This window comes from Mchenga conophoros, linkage group LG5 (genome assembly GCF_057382185.1).
Source record: "Mchenga conophoros isolate Kocher_MC1m ecotype Shallow Benthic linkage group LG5, M_conophoros_male_GT1.1, whole genome shotgun sequence".
NCBI lineage: Eukaryota > Metazoa > Chordata > Actinopteri > Cichliformes > Cichlidae > Mchenga > Mchenga conophoros.
This window is the reverse complement of record NC_140530.1, coordinates 30891853-30912725: the sequence shown is the minus strand read 5'-3', so window position 1 is coordinate 30912725 and position 20873 is coordinate 30891853. Positions and strand designations below refer to the sequence as shown.

Here is a 20873-nt window from a genome sequence, read left to right as displayed (position 1 = left end):
AATAATTTCAACAGTTCTTTCAACCACCTTGATTAGCATGTGTCTTCGGTATGAGTAATAATGCTGCATATCGCCTGTACACAGCATTAAAAGGCAGGACAATAAAAATAATTTGTGAAACACTGTTTTAAGCAAAGTCAAGGCTTTTGAGTTTTGTCATCTCTCCATTTTAATAGAGGTGAAATGAAACAAATGCAACAACCCTGTTTACACAAGCTGCCTCAGGTGAACTCCTCCCTGGGATGGCGGCTAAAATGATCCTACTAGTACTGTAAATGTCTGGGTAAGAGTTACGTATTGTACACAATGTAGGTCACTTAAGATAGCATGTCACAAGTAAATAACTGGATTACAGGCCAGTGACAATGAGTTGCAGTGCTGTCATTTGCAACACACCAAAAGGAGAAAGAATCTTCAAACGTCACATGCACCACAACCCCAAAACAGCAGACATATGTTAGATACTTTTTACTCTGTCCTTGGAGACCTGCCATATAGATATAAAAAGCCAAAATGAGAAACAAAAAGGCTGTTAATGTTTCCATCCTTTTCAGCCAAGAATTATCTCTGAAAACAGAGTTGAATGAAGTACAAACAAGGGTGGAGGAGTGTAAACTCCAATTATTTCAGCAACCATCCCTCACCATAACCCATATAACCTCTTTTAATTATTTTTCAGTATTTACACTGATGTACACAAAATACACTCAAAATGAGATTTTTTTTCTAGTTTCTGCATTTAAATCCTCTCGTACATTCTGAGCCATCAGAAAGAAAACAAAAGAAAAGAAAAAAAGAAATTTGTATATTAATAAAAAAGCGTCTCCACTTCGAGCATCTGTATTTATTCTCCCATGGTTTATCAGCTTGCTCTCAGTCAGGTACATCCCAGGATATGTAGCAGGTGTGGTTGATGTGGTGTCGCAGTCTAAAATCAGTTCCATTTTTCATATCTCAGTACCAATTTCAGTACCAATAATATTGTGAGTCAATAAAATAAAATCCAAATGCTTTTTTTCTTTTCCATTTCAAATCAACTGATTTTATTGGTCAACAGGCAGACGTGGGACAAGAAACGAAAAAAAGGTGTAACTGGGCGGGGCTATATAGGAGGTGGTTACCGTCATGTTCATCATGTTGTTCTTTTCATATCATTATCTTGGTTATTATTTTTGTTACAAAAACAGTGTAGAGCCATCGTGTGGTGGCACTGTTTCCTGATCGACTGACGTATGCAGGGTCTGTTGATGACTGGAGAAGGCTTGTGGGACTGTGGGAATTAAGTTTTGTGTGATTGTGTGTGTGTGTGTTACTGTGTGCATGTGTTGATGTTACATAAGAAGGGCAAGTATGTGTGAGCGAGAACGTCTTGGATGAGAGGTTTCACGTCAGTTCCACTGTCACTGTGAGGACAAGTGCCATCCACGTTAATCCGAGCATATCCATGCGGGGGGCTTCATCTACAAAACCAAAGAAAACGACAATCAGACCGTTTCATTCATCGTTTTGATGTATTGTAGTGCATTAATAATAAATTTAAAAACACAAAGCAATTGTTCATCCCACTGAGCAATTCTTCTGAATTATACTCGTGCTTGAAGTGGCTAAATATGTTATTTACAGTAAAATAGGAATTTCATCAAGAAGGGATTTTTAAGGGCATTGAACTGTTCTATGTTTTCACTCAACTGAAAACAATTAAATAAACAAGACCATATTGTGATGGGATCATAACAGCTGCCAGTGAGTTCTCCCACCAGGCCTATTGTGGAAAATATTTTTATGTTTATAAACCAGATAAAGACACCTATGAGACTTACAAATACATTAAGAATGCAAAAGACTGTGTTATCAGAGCTTAAAGCGGCTCAAGGCCTACTCCAGGTGCCCTTTACCCAGTACTCACGGGTGACATGACACCAATCTTCACAACCGATCCCAACTATACACCTGTAAAATTTTGGGACTGTATCTTGCACGGCTGTCCACATACCCATCTGAAAGTACTTCAAACCACTTATTTGACAGTTCCACCTATAGTAGGCATCCCCAGGACCACATTTTGCCATGACACACAGACAGTTAGACAGACTTACAAGGTGAAAACAATAGTGGCCATGCTGCTGTAGCTTATAAAATTGTTTATGGCACACACATAAACTATTTTAACCTGATTGTTGCTTATAGACTGAGACTTTGCTTCATCAGAAAAACATTTCTTCTCTAAATGTCTCAACTCAGGGGCTTGAAATCACTTGAGGTACAGCTGCAATCAAAATTATTTAGCCCTGCTGAGCTGTTAAGGGTTTATCTATTAAACCTTCCAAAGATGTTTATAAATTTTTATAAATCACATTTGAGTCGAGAGATGTAATCAAAATAACATGTTTAAAATGTTTAACATCTTATGTAGGTGGATGACATTTTTGAAATACATCCATTCATTAATTTTCGTAACTGTGTGTTTAATTCAGAGTGAAATATAGAAATGTAGATGAGAATGATTCAATTATTTCATAAAACTGTTGTTTTTAAATAACTTACTATTAAACTTACCACATGTCAGGATATAATTAAACTATTGGGAACTAAAATGCTATAACAGCACCTGAATTTGCTTCAGCTGTGATAAAGATGTACCAAAATCTTGTCTCAGCACGTGCTCCAGCTGTGTAATCAACTTGGCAACCTGAGTTATTGTTTTAAAGGGTAACAGTTATTTCACCAAAGTGTATTAGTTAAAGACATGAAAGGTCCAGACAAGAAGACATCACCAACAAGACAAGCACGCATGGATGTGGTTGCCTTTAGCTGTTGCAGAAAAGGGAAAAATCGACTGTGACTGACATTACGGAGTTGGTGAAATACCAGGCGATTTAGCCCAGGCACATGCCTGGTGGTCATCTCAGTCCCCGGATATGAATCATCTTGAAAATCACTAGTTTGGGATTTAACAAAAGCACAGGAAGAATGGACTAGCAGTCAAAAAAGAGAGGTACCGGAAGCCTGTGAGAAACTACACAGAAACACTTATTGGAGATCTAAAGTCGAGGGATCCTATTAAAAGCTGCCTGCTATCGGATCTTTAAAGAGAAATTTCAATTTATATTTAGCACTATTAGCAAAGTCAACATTATGTTTCAAGATTCGTAGAAATATAGATTAATGTATTAGTCCTTCTTTAACTGTTAAAAACTTTATTTGACACATGTATTCATTAGATTTTGACACATTACTCCAACTTCTTGCTGCTTAAGAGGGTTAAATGATTTCCTATTGCAGCTGAGTAATAGTAAATCCCTGTTTTCCCCTGCTTTTGAAGTGCTAAATTATATGATACAGCAATGACATAAAATCCAAAAATCCCTGTTTGAACTCGCTAACAGTTAAGCTGAATATAAACATTGGTCTTTATTTCTCATTCTTGAAAAATTAAATGCCTGGATATGGTGAACAATACTTCTATTTACAGTGTTTGCGCTTTTCATTTAACAGCATTGTACTACATTACAGAAGAGAAGTCATGAAAGAAACTTGCTTTGTGCAGCTAATGCTTTCTGAACCTCCCTTGTGGCTGCTGAGGGAGGAAAGTTGTGAACGACCGTGGGTGTGTCTTTGCTGATATAACCGGCAATTTGTCCCAGTAGTGCCAAGACTGTGGCTACAATCACTCTCACTATGAGAGGATGACCACACTGTGTGCGGTAAGATTGAGGTTCAAAATTTAATCTGGTTAGGCCTGTTAGATAACACAGCAAGCGATTCTGAAGGATCCACCCGCTCCACCCACTGACAAATGTTAATTAGTAAGAGTTAAATCAAAAAGAGTTTCACAAATTAATCAGGATTCCATGATAAATCACTTCTGAAGGTTAATTTCAGGAGAACTCTAGAGTGCCATCTGACATTTTACATACATTAAATTCCACTTTATTTATGCAAGTCACATAACATCAGACAATAACAACTGGATCTTTTCAATAAATACCTCATCTCATTTGGTAATGAGCTCACCCAACCATAAGATCATCATCTGAGGTTCTATTCCAGTCTACAGTCATGGATGCAAGTCACCCAGCCATCTGTTTACCTTCAGTTTTTGGCTCAGACCTCAATGCATTTCTGCCAACCTGATTTTTTTTAGACAACTGGGACTGATTTCTGTGGCAACATGTTTTTAAAAAAAAGAAGGATGACTTTACCTCAGATATACTGGCTCTAAAATGTCAGCTGGAATCATAATGCTTTCTTTTCACACGAATACTTTGACTCCAGAGAAGGTTTAAGTTAAGTTAGCTGGCTTTACAAATCGGCTCGACATTTCTGACAGTGGCTTTGACGCATCCGTTTGTATGCCCACCAGTCTGAATCCTTTCTGAACTGACTTGTGTTCTAATAAAGGTTTTTGGAAAATGTATATTATGTGATTACTACACACGGCTCTTGCAATATTGCTATTTTTGACTCGGTGAATGCAAAGTCCGTCAGCTATGACTTGTATTGAATCTTGCCTTATGGTTAAACAGCTGTGTCTCAGCAAAGCAGATGCATTTTGCACCATAGGGCGACAATTCCAAACTTGTGATGCTTCTACCACCCTTGACTGACTGGTAGAGTTTTATGTGACAGGAAACATGTCACATTTTTATTCAAAATTCACTCATCTATTAAATTCCGTTCATTGCAACATCATGTAGCTTGACAATTTGTTTCAGAGACTAGTATTCTTGTCTATGACAGACTTGACTGACTGGCAGATGTGGCGCTTCCTACTTGCACCAGATGAGGAGTCCAGCATTCAGGCATTAAGCTGCGGCACGTGTGTAGTGACCTCTTGGGGCTATGTTGTACCAATTTGACTTGCATGCAAGGCATGTCTGCGCGTCCATGCTGACCTGATTCTGTCCTTGCTGTGACACACCTGCTCCTGTGCTTACCATAGCATTTGCATTCCTAGATTTGCATCCTTAAGATAGGAAGGGAACAGGAGAGGAAGACGGGGGTGGCGGGGGGGACAAATGGCAAAATGAAGAGTAAAAAAAATGGATAGTGGGAGAAAGGTTTATAGGAAACAGGAAAAAAATAGTAAAGTGCTGCTGGACTACAAGGCTGTTCAAATTTTGCCTGACTTTAAGCTTAAAGACAGCTCTGCATGCCATCTGCTTGGGAAGCTGTTCCCACTGTTTATTGGGACAAACATAGGCAGTGCACACATGCACTGAGGATTATACTTCAGGCAAATATATCATTCAGATGTGTTTTCCAGTTAAGCAAAATCAAATCCTTGCAAAAAATAATTATATATATATATATATATATATATATATATATATATATATATATATATATATATATATACATGCAAGGCATAACATAGGTTCTTTATTCCTTTTGCATCTAAAAGTAAGAGAAGTTACAATTTACAACAGCTAATAAATACACTCCTGTGTGAACTAATCCACAAATAGTGTCATGCTGTACTTCATCACTTTTCGGAGCATGGGGGGAAATTACACTAGAAAGAGTCTCCATATGTTTAACTGAGTTATCCCTATTTCTGTATCTAAACCCTGATTTCTGTCTCTATATGATTATGTTCTTATTTGAGTCTTGGTGAGTCATGATTCAGAAACCCACCAGTCAAGAATCCAGAGTCTGGCTTTTAACCAGCTCTGAATGTTTTCTTATACTACAGCATAATCTGCACTCCACATGAGGCCGACGTGATGGAAAATCTGCATCAAAAACAGAGATTGTGAGCTAGGCTCAAGAGAAAAAAACAGGAAAAATAAATATGATGGAGGAGGGAAAATAGAAAAAGCAGAGAGAGGGAAATAAGGTGGTGACAAAAGGAAAAGAGCTACCAAAAATGGATGAAGCACTAAGAGAAACTGGCACTGGGAGATAGAAAGTGAGTACAAAAGCCAGGGAGATAGAACTGAAAGACAAACAGAAAAAAATTAGAGCTAAAAGAGAGAGGGAGGGGCAAGAAAACAGAAAAGATGGAAAGGTTGTTGTCACAGCCCTGCGGCTTCTCCTGACAATCCCTCATCTTTACATATGATAATCTCAGAAGCCGCAAATGAGGCACCAATGCATATATGAAACACCGATAATCTCACACTTAGCCATAAGTGACAGGCACGGTTAGTCAGTGGAAGGGTTTGTTGCTTGCTGGTACTGAACATCAGCAAAGATTAATCCTGAATGAATCACTCTCATGCAGTGTATCTGGGGCAAAGTATTCAGGGCAGAATCAAAAAACATCCATCTGTCAATACGCTGAATGTCGAAACCGCAGTCAGCTAAAGAATTTGGTACTTTGATCAGTGCTACGTTTCTGCACACATTTTCTCACTGAACCGACTGCAGTGTCACAGTTGGTTCTCATATTACATACAGCATGTCTGAAAATGTGACGATCAAACAATACAGCCAGAATTATGAGATGCATTATTATGAAAAACACATACACTGAATGCTTGTCAGCTCTGTGGTTGAAATACTTACTGTTTAGATTCTGTGTGTTTTTCATCATGCTTGGATTTTCTGTTGAAAGGACAAAAAAAGAAAGATCAGGGAAACAATCAACCATTAATGTAGACACAGTTTACGTATAGAACTGAATTATATGCAAACAAAGAAGGAAAACTTCAGCAGCAATATCTGACAAAAGCTGTAGCTTTTAGTGACACTGAACTATGAAGTTCCTGTAGCACATGCTAAATGGCAGGTCCCCAGTCGGAAAGGCTGGGGCTGCAAATGGACCTGGGAACACACAGCACTGCAAAACAACAACCTAGACAAATTTTTAGCAGCACTGCGATCCGTGAACTAAAGCTGTGGCAAGGCAGTCTTAGAAAGACGTTTGGAGAAACCTACTGCACCTTTAATAAGCAGCACTGGTGTCTACCCTGCACAATCCTCTCTGACCATGTAGTTTCAAAGACCTCATAGGGATGAAGTAATTGCAAAAAAGGGAGCAGTGGGTTTTCAGAGCATTGGCAACAACCTTTAATTCCACTTTGTGAGCTATTTTTGGATGTTAGATGTTGTATATGAGCAGGTGGAAGCCACATATAAAGCACAGTGTGAAACTTTACTTGTTTCATTGCAACCATATTAAGATAGAAGCTCCTCTGAGATGCCCAGAGAAATTAGTGTCTGCACTCTCCATATGCACGCTTGTGTTTGCCTGCCCAGCACATTTGCATAGGCATACATATTTGCGTATCTCTGCATGTGTGTGAAGTACAGTTGTCTGCCTGTGTGTTTGTCCCTACTGGGTTTCTCATTTCTGCTGACTCACTTCAAAGTAATCTGACTGGATATTATCACTGAGGGTGGCTAGAAGTGTACATCATCAAGACGTGAACGCTGCTTGTCATTGGCGGAGCGTCTCTATAGCAAGCTATCATTATACTCTATTATTCTTGATGATGTATACTGAACATTTAGTGAAGTGAGCAGAGCCCCCAAGTACTTCTATCTCTTCATCCCCCCTACCCCGGCAGGTGTCTCATCTCAAGGCCATGGGGGATGGTGCCAAGGTCACTTAATCACCATTTACTTCCCCTTAGAGTGAGTGAAGGCAATCTACAAGGAGAAGGCAGACAGATGGGCCATACTAGGCACATAGCCCATGACACCTGAGGATGCATCAGGGTGTTAAATAGACATTAGTGCACTTCCTAGCAAAACGCTTCTCAAGGTAACGCCCGCCTAAAGTGGCACTTTTCCCTTAAAGTGGCTTCTTATTAGACCTGCCCAGTAATTTGTACATTTGTGACACACTTAAACCCTGTTCAAAGGAGTGTTTCAGGTGCAGAGATAGAAAGAAATGAGGATAACATGAGGATAACATGTTCTTTGTTTCAGAGTTGCTCAAGTACAAAAATGGTGTCAAGCTGCATACTACACATTTCTAAACTTCCCAAAGAAATCTCCCAGTTTTTCTTGCTTAACTTGACATCTGTATAGTACAAGTGTCAAAAATTCTCTTTACACAAGGACTGCGTAAGAGGAGTGGCTGTATCTATCTATAGTTATCGCACTTCCAAATACAGGTCTCTGTTACATGAATGCTTCACAGTAGCTCCACTCAAAGATGACCCAGCATCTTTTTGCATCTGGTATGCATGCAGGCTTGGCAGCGTTGCTGCTACAGAGAAACTATAGACAGTCATCAAGAAAGATGTGCTTAGATTTTACAGGTAACATTGAACATACATTTAAAAAGGTATTATTTTAGCTGACTTAAAGACAAGTAATGTCTGCCTACTTCTGGCTGTAACTCTGCTGTAGCCTTTTTAGCCATGAGGTCATTCAAATAAACCAATTTAATTACTGGATATCATTTACAATATGACTTTTCAGGGAAAAGTGAGTCAGGGGCTATGTTTCAACACGGGACCGACAGATTAAATTGTCAATGCACTCGTGCAAAGTGACATTTAGCTGTAACAGAAGTCATTTCATTGGAACTCTCAGAAAGGCAGATCCCAGTTCTTCCATGAGTGTCCAGTGCAAACAGAGCCAGAGGAGCAGGGCACACAGACATAACAGAACCTGTAAGCATTCCAGCTCCCACATCAACACCAGCAAATGAAGTACTTTTCTAACACTGCCAACAACAAAGTCTTTTGATTTTAGCATGAGCCTTTGATACCATAGTTGTGTTTTGGTGTTTAAGTGAGAACAGCTGAGGACATGCCATTAATGGAATAGTCACTAAATCCCTTGCTAGAGAATAGTTATTCTCAAAAGTGCTGCCCTTAAAAGAATGCATTGTGGAAGCAATTACAATCTCTTATTAATCACACACTCAACAGCATTAATGATTTATACCTAAAAGCGGTCACATAAATCTCTTAAGTATTCTTCAAAGATATTATAGATACATTAAAACGAATTTTGTAGAATTACGCAATTTTCTTTGACATTTAAATGTGTAAAATGTGTGCCTGTGAAACTGTGACAAACATTATTTCATATTTATTGTCCCCTAAATAATTCGTCAAAATTAAATATGATTTCAGTTTAACTGCTAGTGTAGCAGCTGCTTCAGAATGGGACCAGAGTATGTTGCAGAGTTCAGCGTACATACCGAAGACTATGAGGCGAGTGTGCGTATCTGTGGAACCCAGAGGATTCTGGGCTGTGCAACGATACATGGAGCCGTTAAGCTCAGCTGGCACTCTCTCCAAAATCAGCTCCCTCCCCTCTCGCTGAGTGCTCCCATCCAGCAGGCGGCCCCCCACCCTCGTCCAGGTGAAGAGTGGCTCAGGGAAAACCTCGTTCTATCAACACCCAAATGGAATGGAAAGAAAAATAGGAACGAAAAGAAAAAAAATGCAGATGAATGGTGTTGAAAGGGCAGAACAAAGAAAGTCTGTGAGTGTCAGCCAAGAGATTAACAGCAAAGTATACATGAATAATACAAGCTCCAATTTCCCCCTAATGCAAAGGCAAGTTAACAACATGCATTAATAATCATGCTTCACTTTACAACAGTTTTACACAGGTAGGCGTTTGTATCACTCTAACTATGCATCCTCAAAGGAAAAATTACATGACAAAAAAAGACACATTTAAAAGATTTCTAAAGAACATGCTCCAGTCTCCAGGGCTCCAGAGGACCAGAGCCCCGACTTAGGGATGTATTGAAATGTCAGCACCATAACCTCACATTTTGAGAAAAACATACCACATGAAGTTAGTGTAGAACTGAAGTCCTGTATGTGCTATCACTAACTGTGCTGAAAAAGTAACCGTCAGTGTGGCTGTTTCTGCTCAAGAGTAGTTTTTCCTACAGAGGTCCATGAACTCAAGAGCTAGCTTATTTGGCAAATTCACAAATGCAGAGTGAAGCAAAACAAACAACATTTTCAGCTACCGCAGTTTGCCCTTCTTCCACAGTTTTTCAAGCACAGTGTATACTCTACTATAGATGTGAGCAAGTCTACTGTGTTTTAAGACAGAACAATCTTAAACTTGAACTTGTTGCACTTGTTTTTAAGACAATGATGTAATGAATACTGCTGTATAATAATACGAATATAATTAAAAACATATTCAAGACTGACAAACAAACAACACATCAATGAGAAGGAGCAGAAAAAAAAATCCTCTGTAAAAGAAGCATCAACAACAAATTCCGCAGAGGAACATCTTATTTCATCACAAAGGCAGGCAGCAAAATTATTAGTCTTGGCACAGTATCGTATCTATTGTGAAACCCCAAAGCCTAGGGCCCGGGGAAGGATAAGGGAAATTTGCTTTCTGATCAATTTGTACGCACTGATGCCTACGCTGCCGAAGGGCCCAACTGGCTGCGTGCCACAGTCAAGCCTGTTTATAATAACCAAACTTAACCCTGTTAAAAAAAAAGCTTTAAAATAATCTTAAGGTCACTGGGCAGACATGCATGTATAAATCTTTGACGTCAATAACTCAGTGTACTAAACTGACAACAACAACAATGCAGAATTTTAACTTTGTTCCATAAAATTTCATAAATTTCATTTCATTAAATTAAATTTGAAATCTGAAGTATGATTCCTATAGACTACAAAGTAACAAAGGGCACCTGCGCTGTGCACCATTAGGCTGTTTTATATCAGGATTAGCCATATTCGATTCACCTGACTGACTCTCAATGTGTCATTTCTGTCAAAGATATCAGGACCACCCAGAGACCATTCACACAAAAGACACCTGCTCCTATTTGGGAAAAGAAATCAGGAAGTCTGAAAGCAGCATCAAAGCTGATAGCATAGTTTCCAACCTAACATAAGCATGTACTTTTGAATTTATTCATTTTAATTCTTTAGTTTTAGTTTTACATTTGAAGATTTATTGAAAACAAACATTCTGAAAAGCTGCAATGTTTGGCATTTTGGGTGTACTAACTTTACTAACTTTAAGCAAAATGTTGAAATGTAAATCCATTTTTTTCAAAATAAATATTGCACATGCTTGAATAAATAGGTTAAAGAAAATATGCCTGTGCCCAGCAAAGTGGTCACTAAAGAGGAAAACTAAACAGGCTTCACTGCACATGTGCACCAATCTCCTCCTATTGCAGACTTAATTAGTCTTTCATTTTCTTAAAACCCCATGCACTTACCCCTGGCGATCCTACCTGGAATCCTTGCACAGTGATGCGCACTGTGTCCCCTACCTTTGCCCTGCTGGGGGACATCAAAAGTTTAGGACCCTTTGGAGCAGCTGAAAAGAAAAAAAGACAGAGAGACAAAGGTCATTGTACTGAATATGGGGAGCAAATCCTGCTGGATACCTGTTTGGTCGCAGAGGGAGGGATACAAATACAATTTCCTGTCTATTAAGGTCACAGGCCAAGAGGCGAGGGACCTTCAGGTTCTTTCATCCAAAGAACTGTGCTGGATTTATTCCCCTTTGGAGAGAAAAGGAACTAAATTGGGTAGATACTCATTACTAGAGGAGAATGGGAGTGAAACGGGTGGAGTGTGGAGGCAGTGAGATAAGGGACACTCACAGAGCTAATTCCCTTGTCTTGGTGCGGACAGCAGCCCCCAGATGGCTTTCATTTAGACCATCTAAAACAATGGGGCGCAAGTAGGAGAGGGAGTAGCCAGATTCTAATATCATGGAATTGTGAGGGGCCAGCGATTGTCCTGCGCATGTAGTGTTGAGATAAAATGAATGATTTGCATAATGCTATTAAAAAAAATGAAGGTAAGTCATTTCATTGCAGCTAAACTGCACAGCACGCTGCATTAGGACAATATAAGCAGGTTCTGCACGATTTGTGATGATTAACAGCTCCCCTAAAGATAACTGCTCCAGATGCTGCACAGTTCCATATGTTAAACAAATGGACTGAGCATCACATGCAATGAGACTCAGGCTAAGAGTATCCTATCAGTAACGCCTGTACAATGCAACCCAGGAGTTCTTCTGTTTAATTTGGTTCCAACTCTTAATATAAATCACACAGGGTGTTTGCTTTCATTGATGAACTAAAGCATAAATAAATAAACAGACAAATGACCTATACTTTTCGGCAATTAATCTGGAAACAAACTGTCCAATGCTACTAATGAATCACAGACTTTTCTTAGGCAGTCAATGACTACCAGCCTGTATCAGACTAATGGATTCAGAAATTACACTGTGGATTGTGCGTGTGACACTGTCCACAGTATAACATCCTCTCCTAGGGAATGTTATATAAAGCAGAAACAAAAGCAATTTAATTCCATGAAAATTTGCAAAAGAAGCGACTGAAAAGTGATATTATTAAATATCATCATAGTCATCATCATTATTTTTATTGTTGTTATTAGCAAAACTTGTTATTCTCTACAAGCTGATGTATCTGTTCAGACCCCAAGCAGCGTAAACGGGTGCAAATTCCAAAAAGAAATTTTGGCAACAGCAACCTTAAAAAAGAAAAATCAAACTCAGGCAAAATAATCACATCTTAGCCCTGGCATCCAAACCGGAGACATCATGTGAGCAATTTGACATGAGTGTTCCATCTCACGCTGAAGACGGATGGCATTTAACAGGCTAGTTTTGGCATGGTAGTGTGAAGCACTGTATTTCCACCTCCTACACACTAACAGAAGGGTATTTTTAAATACTGGTGTCATGGCGTCACATAGAGCTCGCCAGGCATATGGCTGGGAAGATGATGGCCGATTTCTGGGATTTGCTCCAGCAGTGACAGTTGGCGTCCTACGTCACCATCTTTGATTATGGCAGCATGCAGCGTGATGGACATGATACAGCTTCTTTGAGGTGAGGGCATCACAGGAGAAATGAGCCACGGTCCCATGAGACCTAATGTCACTTAAGGCCCAACTTCTTAAAGAAAGAACTGTTATGACTTTAAGAGAGGTCAGAGAATAAACATGCCCCCCAGAAAAGCAACTGCACACCATGCATCAGGTGTGCTTTAATATCAAGAGAAGGAATCAACAGGTCTGCCCAGCTGTACACCAGACTTAAACCATTGAAGGGAACCTACCGTATTAGCCGGGTGACTGGTTCGGTTTAGAAAGAGAAGGTGAAGAGGCTTGCAGCTGAATTTAGAGGCCTGACTGACTGCCAGATTGTACCATCATGATGAATCAGGCCCCATGCTATGTGTTTCTTAGAGTTACCTTACACACTAGGTGGCTAAAAACACTAAAATAAGACAGACCGATGACCATGGAATTATGTTGCAGTTGAACAAAGTCACAACATAGCGACATACTGCAACACATTACATGCACACACATAATCCTCATAAATATTCAGACATGCAAACGCACACACAGATCACAGATGTGTTCCTGAAACGGAGCACCTGATGATCAGGACCTGGCACAGCAAAGACTGGACTGTTTAAATTCCTGGAGTCCTTTTCACTGCTGTAGGGTGTGGTGACATTTCCATCTCTTGTCTAATTATATTCTAATAAATCCAAGCCAAAAACTTATTTTAATTTTTAGGATACACTGTTCATGAATGAACTGACGTTCATGAATAAAATGGTCATGATCTCATAAAGGTGAGTCACTTTTTTAGACTTGTGAAGACCAGCACCAGATTCATTTTCATTTGTATGGTGAGCACAGAGCCAATCATGAATATTCATGAAGTGTGATACAACATTGGTCGATTGTCAGACTGTCGTTCTGTCTCCTGTGGCGATATTAAATCTCTGAAAGATTTATTACTTATGAGCACTGAAAAGATCTCCCTTTCATTTCCTGACCAAACACACCTGAGAGAACCAAGAGGGTGTGTGTATGAGTGCAATTATCCAGTTACAACTGCATAATAAATGAACTGGGTATGTAAGCGATGAGAATCCTAAGGTGAGCTGTTTTACACAGTCACATTGAATTAGAGTTACTGATATACTCTAGAAACCTAGTGCCATTTAGTCTGGCAATAATATTCAACACAATTTGGTACGTGAATCACAACCATATTACCTTTTTTTCCTAAATACTCTTCCATTCCAAGATGGATCAAGCTCTGAGCAGGTCAGTGAATGCTTTGAATTTCAAGTACGCTCAATCAACAATCAACAAACGCACATTTTCTGTTCTCATTTTTTTCTACTGATGCTTCTTCCATCTCTTTAAAAGAACAAAGGTAGTGCTAAATTAATGACTTCAAACACAGCACAGAAAGGCTTGTCAAAATATTAACACTTTTGACATTTAGCAAGAGTTTCACAGGGCCCATTTCCCCCAGGTTGTGTCATCTGTATTATCAACATGCGAAAAAGGCAAAGAGCTGTTAGAATCCTTACAGCAATACTTTGTCTTGCGAAGACAGCTCGTGCCATTATACCTTCAACTGATGCCGCCTGCCTCCCTCTAGCAAGTGATGTACTATATTTCTATTCACTTGGGAGATGAGGGTGACAGTTATTACATTTTAAAAGACGATTTTGTGGTATGAGAAATTCCCATTTGAAAAAGTGACAATGCCAGTCGCAACAATTGGTTTTTAAATAACGGCCAAAGGGCTTTGTTAGGCAGTAGATCCTCTTCAGGGATATGGCTGGTAATATTTCATATTTTTCTCAATATCAATGATTTCCATTAAAAGTTTAAAACCATCAACAAATTGATATAAGTACAGTGCCAACGACAGGTGAAGCCTCTATTATTTCGTTAGAACTCTATTGCTATCCAAAAACAAACAATAAAAAAACAACAAAAACAAATGTCAAAGAACCTAAATAGTGTGCTAACAGATAAAATAGCTCTATAATAACGTAAAATGAGCAAATCACAACTACAATACATGCTCACCAACAAAAAATTCAGGAAAATCAGTCCACAACTAATTATTAATCCACCATATACCATACACTATATACATGATTTTTGCCTAAAATGAACACTTCCCTTGTCAATCTGGACAGAAAACTGATCCAAAAGCTTCAACAGAAAGGAGTGTCCCATCTCCTCTAATTGATGCCCTGCAGATTCAACCTATTTACCCACATACACATATGGAATCTGGCATAAGGTCTTTTTGGCATACAAGTTGTGAGGAAATAACACTAAACCTAAAATCCCCACTACATTTTTGTCAAACTTTTTTTCCTCAGGAATAATGTGTTGCCTAACCATTATAGGAGTCAGAGGAGTGTGAGAGAAAGTGACTCAAAGTATCAATTTGCTGTAGATAGCTAGAAATTCATTATTATGGTTTTTATCATATATGGCAAGTGTCTTTACAGATATCCCTTAATAGCACAGTTCAAAGAAGTACATTTTTACTTTCTTCATAGGATGTTGTCAGGTTTAAATTCAAGATAAAGCCTTTATTCCATAAAACATTGTCTTACTTGTATGTGGGTTTTTAAACTCATGATACCAGCTATAAAAGTTGCTGTAAATTCTCCCTTTAACAAACAAACAACACATGCCATTTACATGTGTCAGACCTGCCATTTAGTTCATAAATACAGTGTAGATATTATAAATGAATACATTTTGAACAATTTTAATTTAAAAATTGTTCTATAGGTACCATATATGTCCTCAGTCAATGCTGCCTGATCCCCCAATACTAGACCTTTCAGTTGTATTGACTAACAAAATATCAGATTTTTTTTAGAACTGCATACAGTCCCATTGCACTCTCCCAGATATTTAAGAAAACTTTAGTTGTAATCAGTCAATCAGTGTCATTTATTCAGATCTCTTTGCTCTGTATCCATACCAGTTTGCAGCCAATAATCTATGCTTGTTCACAGTGAGACTTCCAACACCTTAATGAAGAGGAAAAAGCAACAAACATTTAATAGTATAACTTTAGCAATTTTCTGTTTGCTTCAGACTTGAACAGGTGAGTTACAATTCTAAGTTATTGATTTTACGAAACCATTTTGTTTAAAACTATATTTTATTCTGGCCCATAGAAGTTTTATTCTCACAGTAACAATTCTGATAATCTTTTTCTTTCTTCTACTAAAGAAAGAAAAATGGAGCCTGGATTTAATCATAATAATCATCATCAACAACCTCACACTCTTGTCTCTGGGTGAATCACTGCTTTTGGAAGGTTTGGTCTAGCACTTAAAAGAAAAAAAGATAAACCCATTAAGCAATAAATTAATAAATTAGTTTTTATTTATTTATTTATTTACGTAATATTGAGGCAGGGTATTTGTAAAGCTAAAAAAAATATTGACACGAAAACATCATCTCCTTCATGCATTGTATTTTCCACTTTTAAGTTGGTAATTAATTTGTAAATGCATTCTCTAAGTACTTAACGTAATAACATTTCCTATAGATGAACAATGTAACCATTGCTGCTCACCAGCACTGAAAATGGGGACTTTTAATTAAATGAAAGGCGAGGATGTGACACTGCAATGGTAAGCCAGCCACAGCCTCCTCATTCAGAGCCTCTTTTGCTTTCAAACACTGCTAACTTTTCATGGAAGATATTGTCTCTGTTTATCATGTTACGACTGCTGGCTTCTATCCAGGACTGTGATGCCAACGTACTGCCTTTGAAGTGTTAATTGGATATGCTGGATGCCATCTTTGTTTTTGGAATAAAAAAAAACCCCAAAAACAAAATTTTTAAAGTCAGAGTATGTGTGTCTCTCTCTTCGATCAGATGCTATTAAAACTTAATGCTAAGTTTTCCCATAAAGTGTGACTCCTGTTCTCTGAAATCAGTATTTGTGTAGCTATTCCATCTCCTTTGATCGTTTGCAGATGAACAAACAATAATAATCCTAATGCCACTGCGTTTTTCTCCTTCTGATGAAACGGCAAAATTAAGACACTATGTCTCTGACACACTAAAGCATATTACTGAAGAGCTTAAAGGAGGTTTTCACTGAGGTTCGAAGAAGTGGAGCATCTCTGTGAGTGCCTTTCCTATAATAAAACGTTGGTCAGTGTGTCTAAATTCTCATCTGACTTCTCTAATTCAGGCTGACTTTTTCAATAACGCTCCTGAGTTAACTCAATCTAGCAACAGACAGCTCGATGAATTGCTCTGTCATTCACTGTGAGTTTTGCATTCAGTGTTAAACTTGCAATCTGCTCAGCTGTAACACAATTAAGCAGCATCAAATGAAAATCAGTGTTGTTCTGAGTACATTTGCAACGAAGACATAAGGAGGCCCAGTCGGTCTCCAAGTGCGGCAACGGGATACGAGGAGACAGCAGGAGATTAAAAGAAAAAAGAAATGAGAAACGAGTGTATGTCTTGCGGTTTTTTGGGTGGCTGGGAAGTGGAAAAGCAGACAGATGAGCAAAAGGTCTGTGTGGGAATGAGTACAGCATGCAAAAGCAATGAGTTGGACAGCATCCTACTCACCTAGAGTGACCTCTGTCTGCATAGGCATGGACAGTGCTGGATGCTTCACTTCGCAGCTGAACAGGGCATCATTATCTAACTGGGGGTTGAGGGTCCAAGTAAGTCGGGCCTGCACCACCACAGAGCCATCACTCTGGGGGATGTGAGTGTGGCTAAAGTAGTAGAGTGGGTCTGTGCTGTGCACCCAGCGGGGGAACTCCCGGCTCACTACTGTCTCTGGAATGACCTCTGTTGCAGGGCTGGGTTCGTAGGCCTGTTGTCCATGAGTGTGGACACGTTGGGGGCTCTCTGTGTACAAGCGGGGCGATCGTCCTTCGGGATCCAAGAGGGAGAGGGACCGCTGTAACTTAGTGTCATCAAGGTCCCTGCTGATCAGTGGCCTGGCTCCTCTCACCCCTGCTGAGCTGCTCCCCTGGTCGTTGGCGGACGGTAGAGTGTAGGAGATCACCTCTATCAGCTCACCATCTCGTTTAAAGTATACCTTTAGGCAGAGAGGCGTTGAAAGAGAAAAACAGATGGAGTTGAGAGGAAAAAAGAAAAAAAAATGACATATTTAACTAGATACTTTATCTTTACCAGAAGAGTACACACAAATGCATGACTTCAATTTTGCCCTAATAGAATATGTGGTCAGGAGGTATCACAAGCTGCGCGGTAAACACAATATTGACATATTAATTTCAACACTGTTTCTCATTTTAGTTCTATTTTGGTGCCAACAACTACTGAGCGCAATATCTGTCGTTTCACCTGCTTAATGCAGCTGAATGGTTACAGCCTATTGCTTACGCTGTCTGTTGGCTGTTGGCTGGGACGGCAGCATACAGTGGGATTAATAGATCGGCAGGAAAGATTAAGAACAGAGAGCCCACACAGTAAATTTTGTTTTGCCACAGAGCCATTACACTCAGTATAGAATGTGAAAATATTCAGTTTTTGTTCTCTGTGTTTTATCATCATAACAGCACCACTCACATTCTTATTTCTTTCCTTTCTTAATTGTTAAACATATAGAATAATGGCGTTTTAATTTGAGAATTGTCTCATTCCCTATTTCATTCTGCAGTAGCTAGTGCTGCAGTCAGGGATTTCCCTGAATATTACAAGTGTTTCCTTAGCATTTCATGCATCACATAATTTCTCCAGCTGCCTTATCTCTCAATAGAGAATTCATACTCCCATTTCTGCACATAACCTCCAGATATTAGCATTGAAACAAGGTTGTGTAGTTACAGCCTGTGGTATTTTTTGTGCTGTTAATGAACAGAAATTTTAATCCGCAGCTCTTTGGGGAACCTTTGGTCATTTGAATTTAGTTTTTTCAAAGTATTATTTGTAGTTCTACAGTTCATTGCTTAGTATGTAAATTTTTATTATATTTGCAATAGGGAACTTTACATTTTATGACTCTTCCAGCAAAAAGAACGATTTACATTTAAAGTGACAGCACAGCACTGGATGTTTTCCATCCCCAACAACAACAAGAACATCATCAACATCGGGGTAAAGGTCAGTTCTAAATTACCAGTATATCCCAATGTGAAACTACCACAAATGTTTCCAGGTAATCATCACACTTCTTGAAGTTTGCTTTAATAGGTTACTAATATGTAATTAAAAAGAAATAGTGTTGCAATTTGCAGTCCTGGGTCATGTTATTACCACACATTAGTCTTATAGGCATATTTTATTTCCACCTAATTACCACCAGTTTCTGACCTGTTATTATTACCTGTTGTTATTAAATAAACTTTAATGTAATACTACTCAGCACCACTGTTGATACAAGACAATTACTTGGATTTTTGGCAATAATTTGTTACTTCCATCTTATTACCTTCTTGTTTCCTTTTTAATATGACATTATTATCAAAATGCAACAGAAAGTGCTTCCTAACACTATAGTAATTAGTACAAAAGTAAAGCATTTCAAATGTCATATTGAAATATTTACACTTAGTGGACAGCTTTACCCTTTTGAGTCACATTCACTGTTACATCAATGTTAATTGTAATATGAATATTATTGACAAGGCTGCCTCCGTGGGCCCTGCTGCTACTGGACACACAATATCATTATGAGCTGTGTTGTGCTGCAGGGGATTTTTGTGGTATTTATAGCTTACTCATAAAACTTTCTAATGCACAGCAGATGTTGCTCAAACCTGCACAACACCTACAGTACAGAGATACAACAAATTTTCTCTCCAAAGTTTGCTTACTTTCGGTTGTTGTAGTGATTGGCACTTTTTCCTCCACCAAATTTTTCTACCAGTCTACCTCATGTGACAGCTTAAAATTCAATAGCACAATGGGAAGTGAAAACATCAACCTTATCCACAATGACCCTATTGCATCTGCTGCTAATTCCTACAGCTACTCAACAACTTGCGTAGAGAAGAAGCTTTTGTCAATGTGTACTGCAGCACCTCATTAATTATCACAGCAGGTGGAGGGAGAGCAGTGCGGATTAGAAAGATCTATGCACCTGTTCTCGAGCTTTTGTTGGACAAAATGGTGTGGGTACACAATAACACCTGTGTTGGCTATAGATTGGTATAATAGGGAATTAATTCAGTAAGCCTAGATAACTGATTTGTTTCCGTAAACATTAACAGACAAGTTCATTTATAGCCATAAAAGAAATATTGATTAAATGTCTGAATGACTTAACAGGGTGCACTGAGCCCTGTGTTACGTCAGCTCTCAACATGTTGGAAATAATACATTATTGAGGTGTTACTTCCAGCAAAATATCAAGAATAAGTTTTTTGTCACCTGTCTGGTTTAGTTAAAAGAAAAGGAATAAATGGATGTTTTATCAAAGACATGAATAAAATGAATGACACAAATGTAGCTGCAGGGAGAAACTAAAGTTCTATTTCTGTTTCATTATTCTGCAGTTCTGCTCCTTTCCTCTCCCATTAACAGATCGTATGTACAGTGGGACATGGATATGGAAACACTTTAGACAGCGATATAAATAGACATATTCGATATGAAAGTCTTCGAAGAGGAGTTGAGTGACACAAGTCTTTTTAGATTATTTGTTGTGCTGTCTAAATGATTACAGACTAGTCATATTTATTGTGACAATAATTTTTCTCAGTGTTAAACAGTATTACCATCATCAATTTTGAGACATTTTCCACTTGATACTACTTCTGCATTACTTGTGCCTGATTTGCTGAGCCAAATTAGTAGAATGCGTAAGCTTTAAAAACATTCTGTCTTATACCAATATTTGTGAGACGTTATTGAATATTTCAAGCTCAGAATGCTAACTTGTAAGACATCATATGCTGAACAAATTGGATTTAGGATTAAAATAATCTGTAAGAGTGGAATAAAGTTTTCCAAAGCCAATATTTAACATCTTGTAAACTGTTCTCTGAAATGATTGCATGATTCGTGCTGCAACAAAATAAGTTAACAGGACCCTGTGTCCTTGTAAATATTAATTTGAACCAACTAATTCATCCTAAAAATCTATGCACAATTAAGGACACATCTGCCATCGCTGCTGTCTT

At 38.5% G+C, this 20873-nt stretch overlaps 1 protein-coding gene across 4 annotated transcripts in view; it reads right to left on the bottom strand.

Annotated features, from left to right (window-relative positions):
• Positions 1-144: 144 nt before the first annotated feature.
• igsf21a (immunoglobin superfamily, member 21a) overlaps positions 145-20873 on the bottom strand; it is a 194242-nt gene continuing 173513 nt past the window's right edge. For 3 of the 4 annotated variants that reach the window (XM_085274826.1, XM_085274825.1, XM_085274828.1), the window contains 5 exons: positions 17344-17824; positions 11129-11229; positions 9107-9299; positions 6511-6549; positions 145-1460 (listed from right to left, as the gene is read on the bottom strand). In XM_085274826.1, coding sequence (XP_085130952.1) covers positions 1384-1460; positions 6511-6549; positions 9107-9299; positions 11129-11229; positions 17344-17824 — 891 coding nt within the window. In that variant the 3' untranslated portion in view covers positions 145-1383. The remainder of the gene's footprint in view (positions 1461-6510; positions 6550-9106; positions 9300-11128; positions 11230-17343; positions 17825-20873) is intronic. The other variant, XM_085274827.1, reaches the window with a different exon arrangement.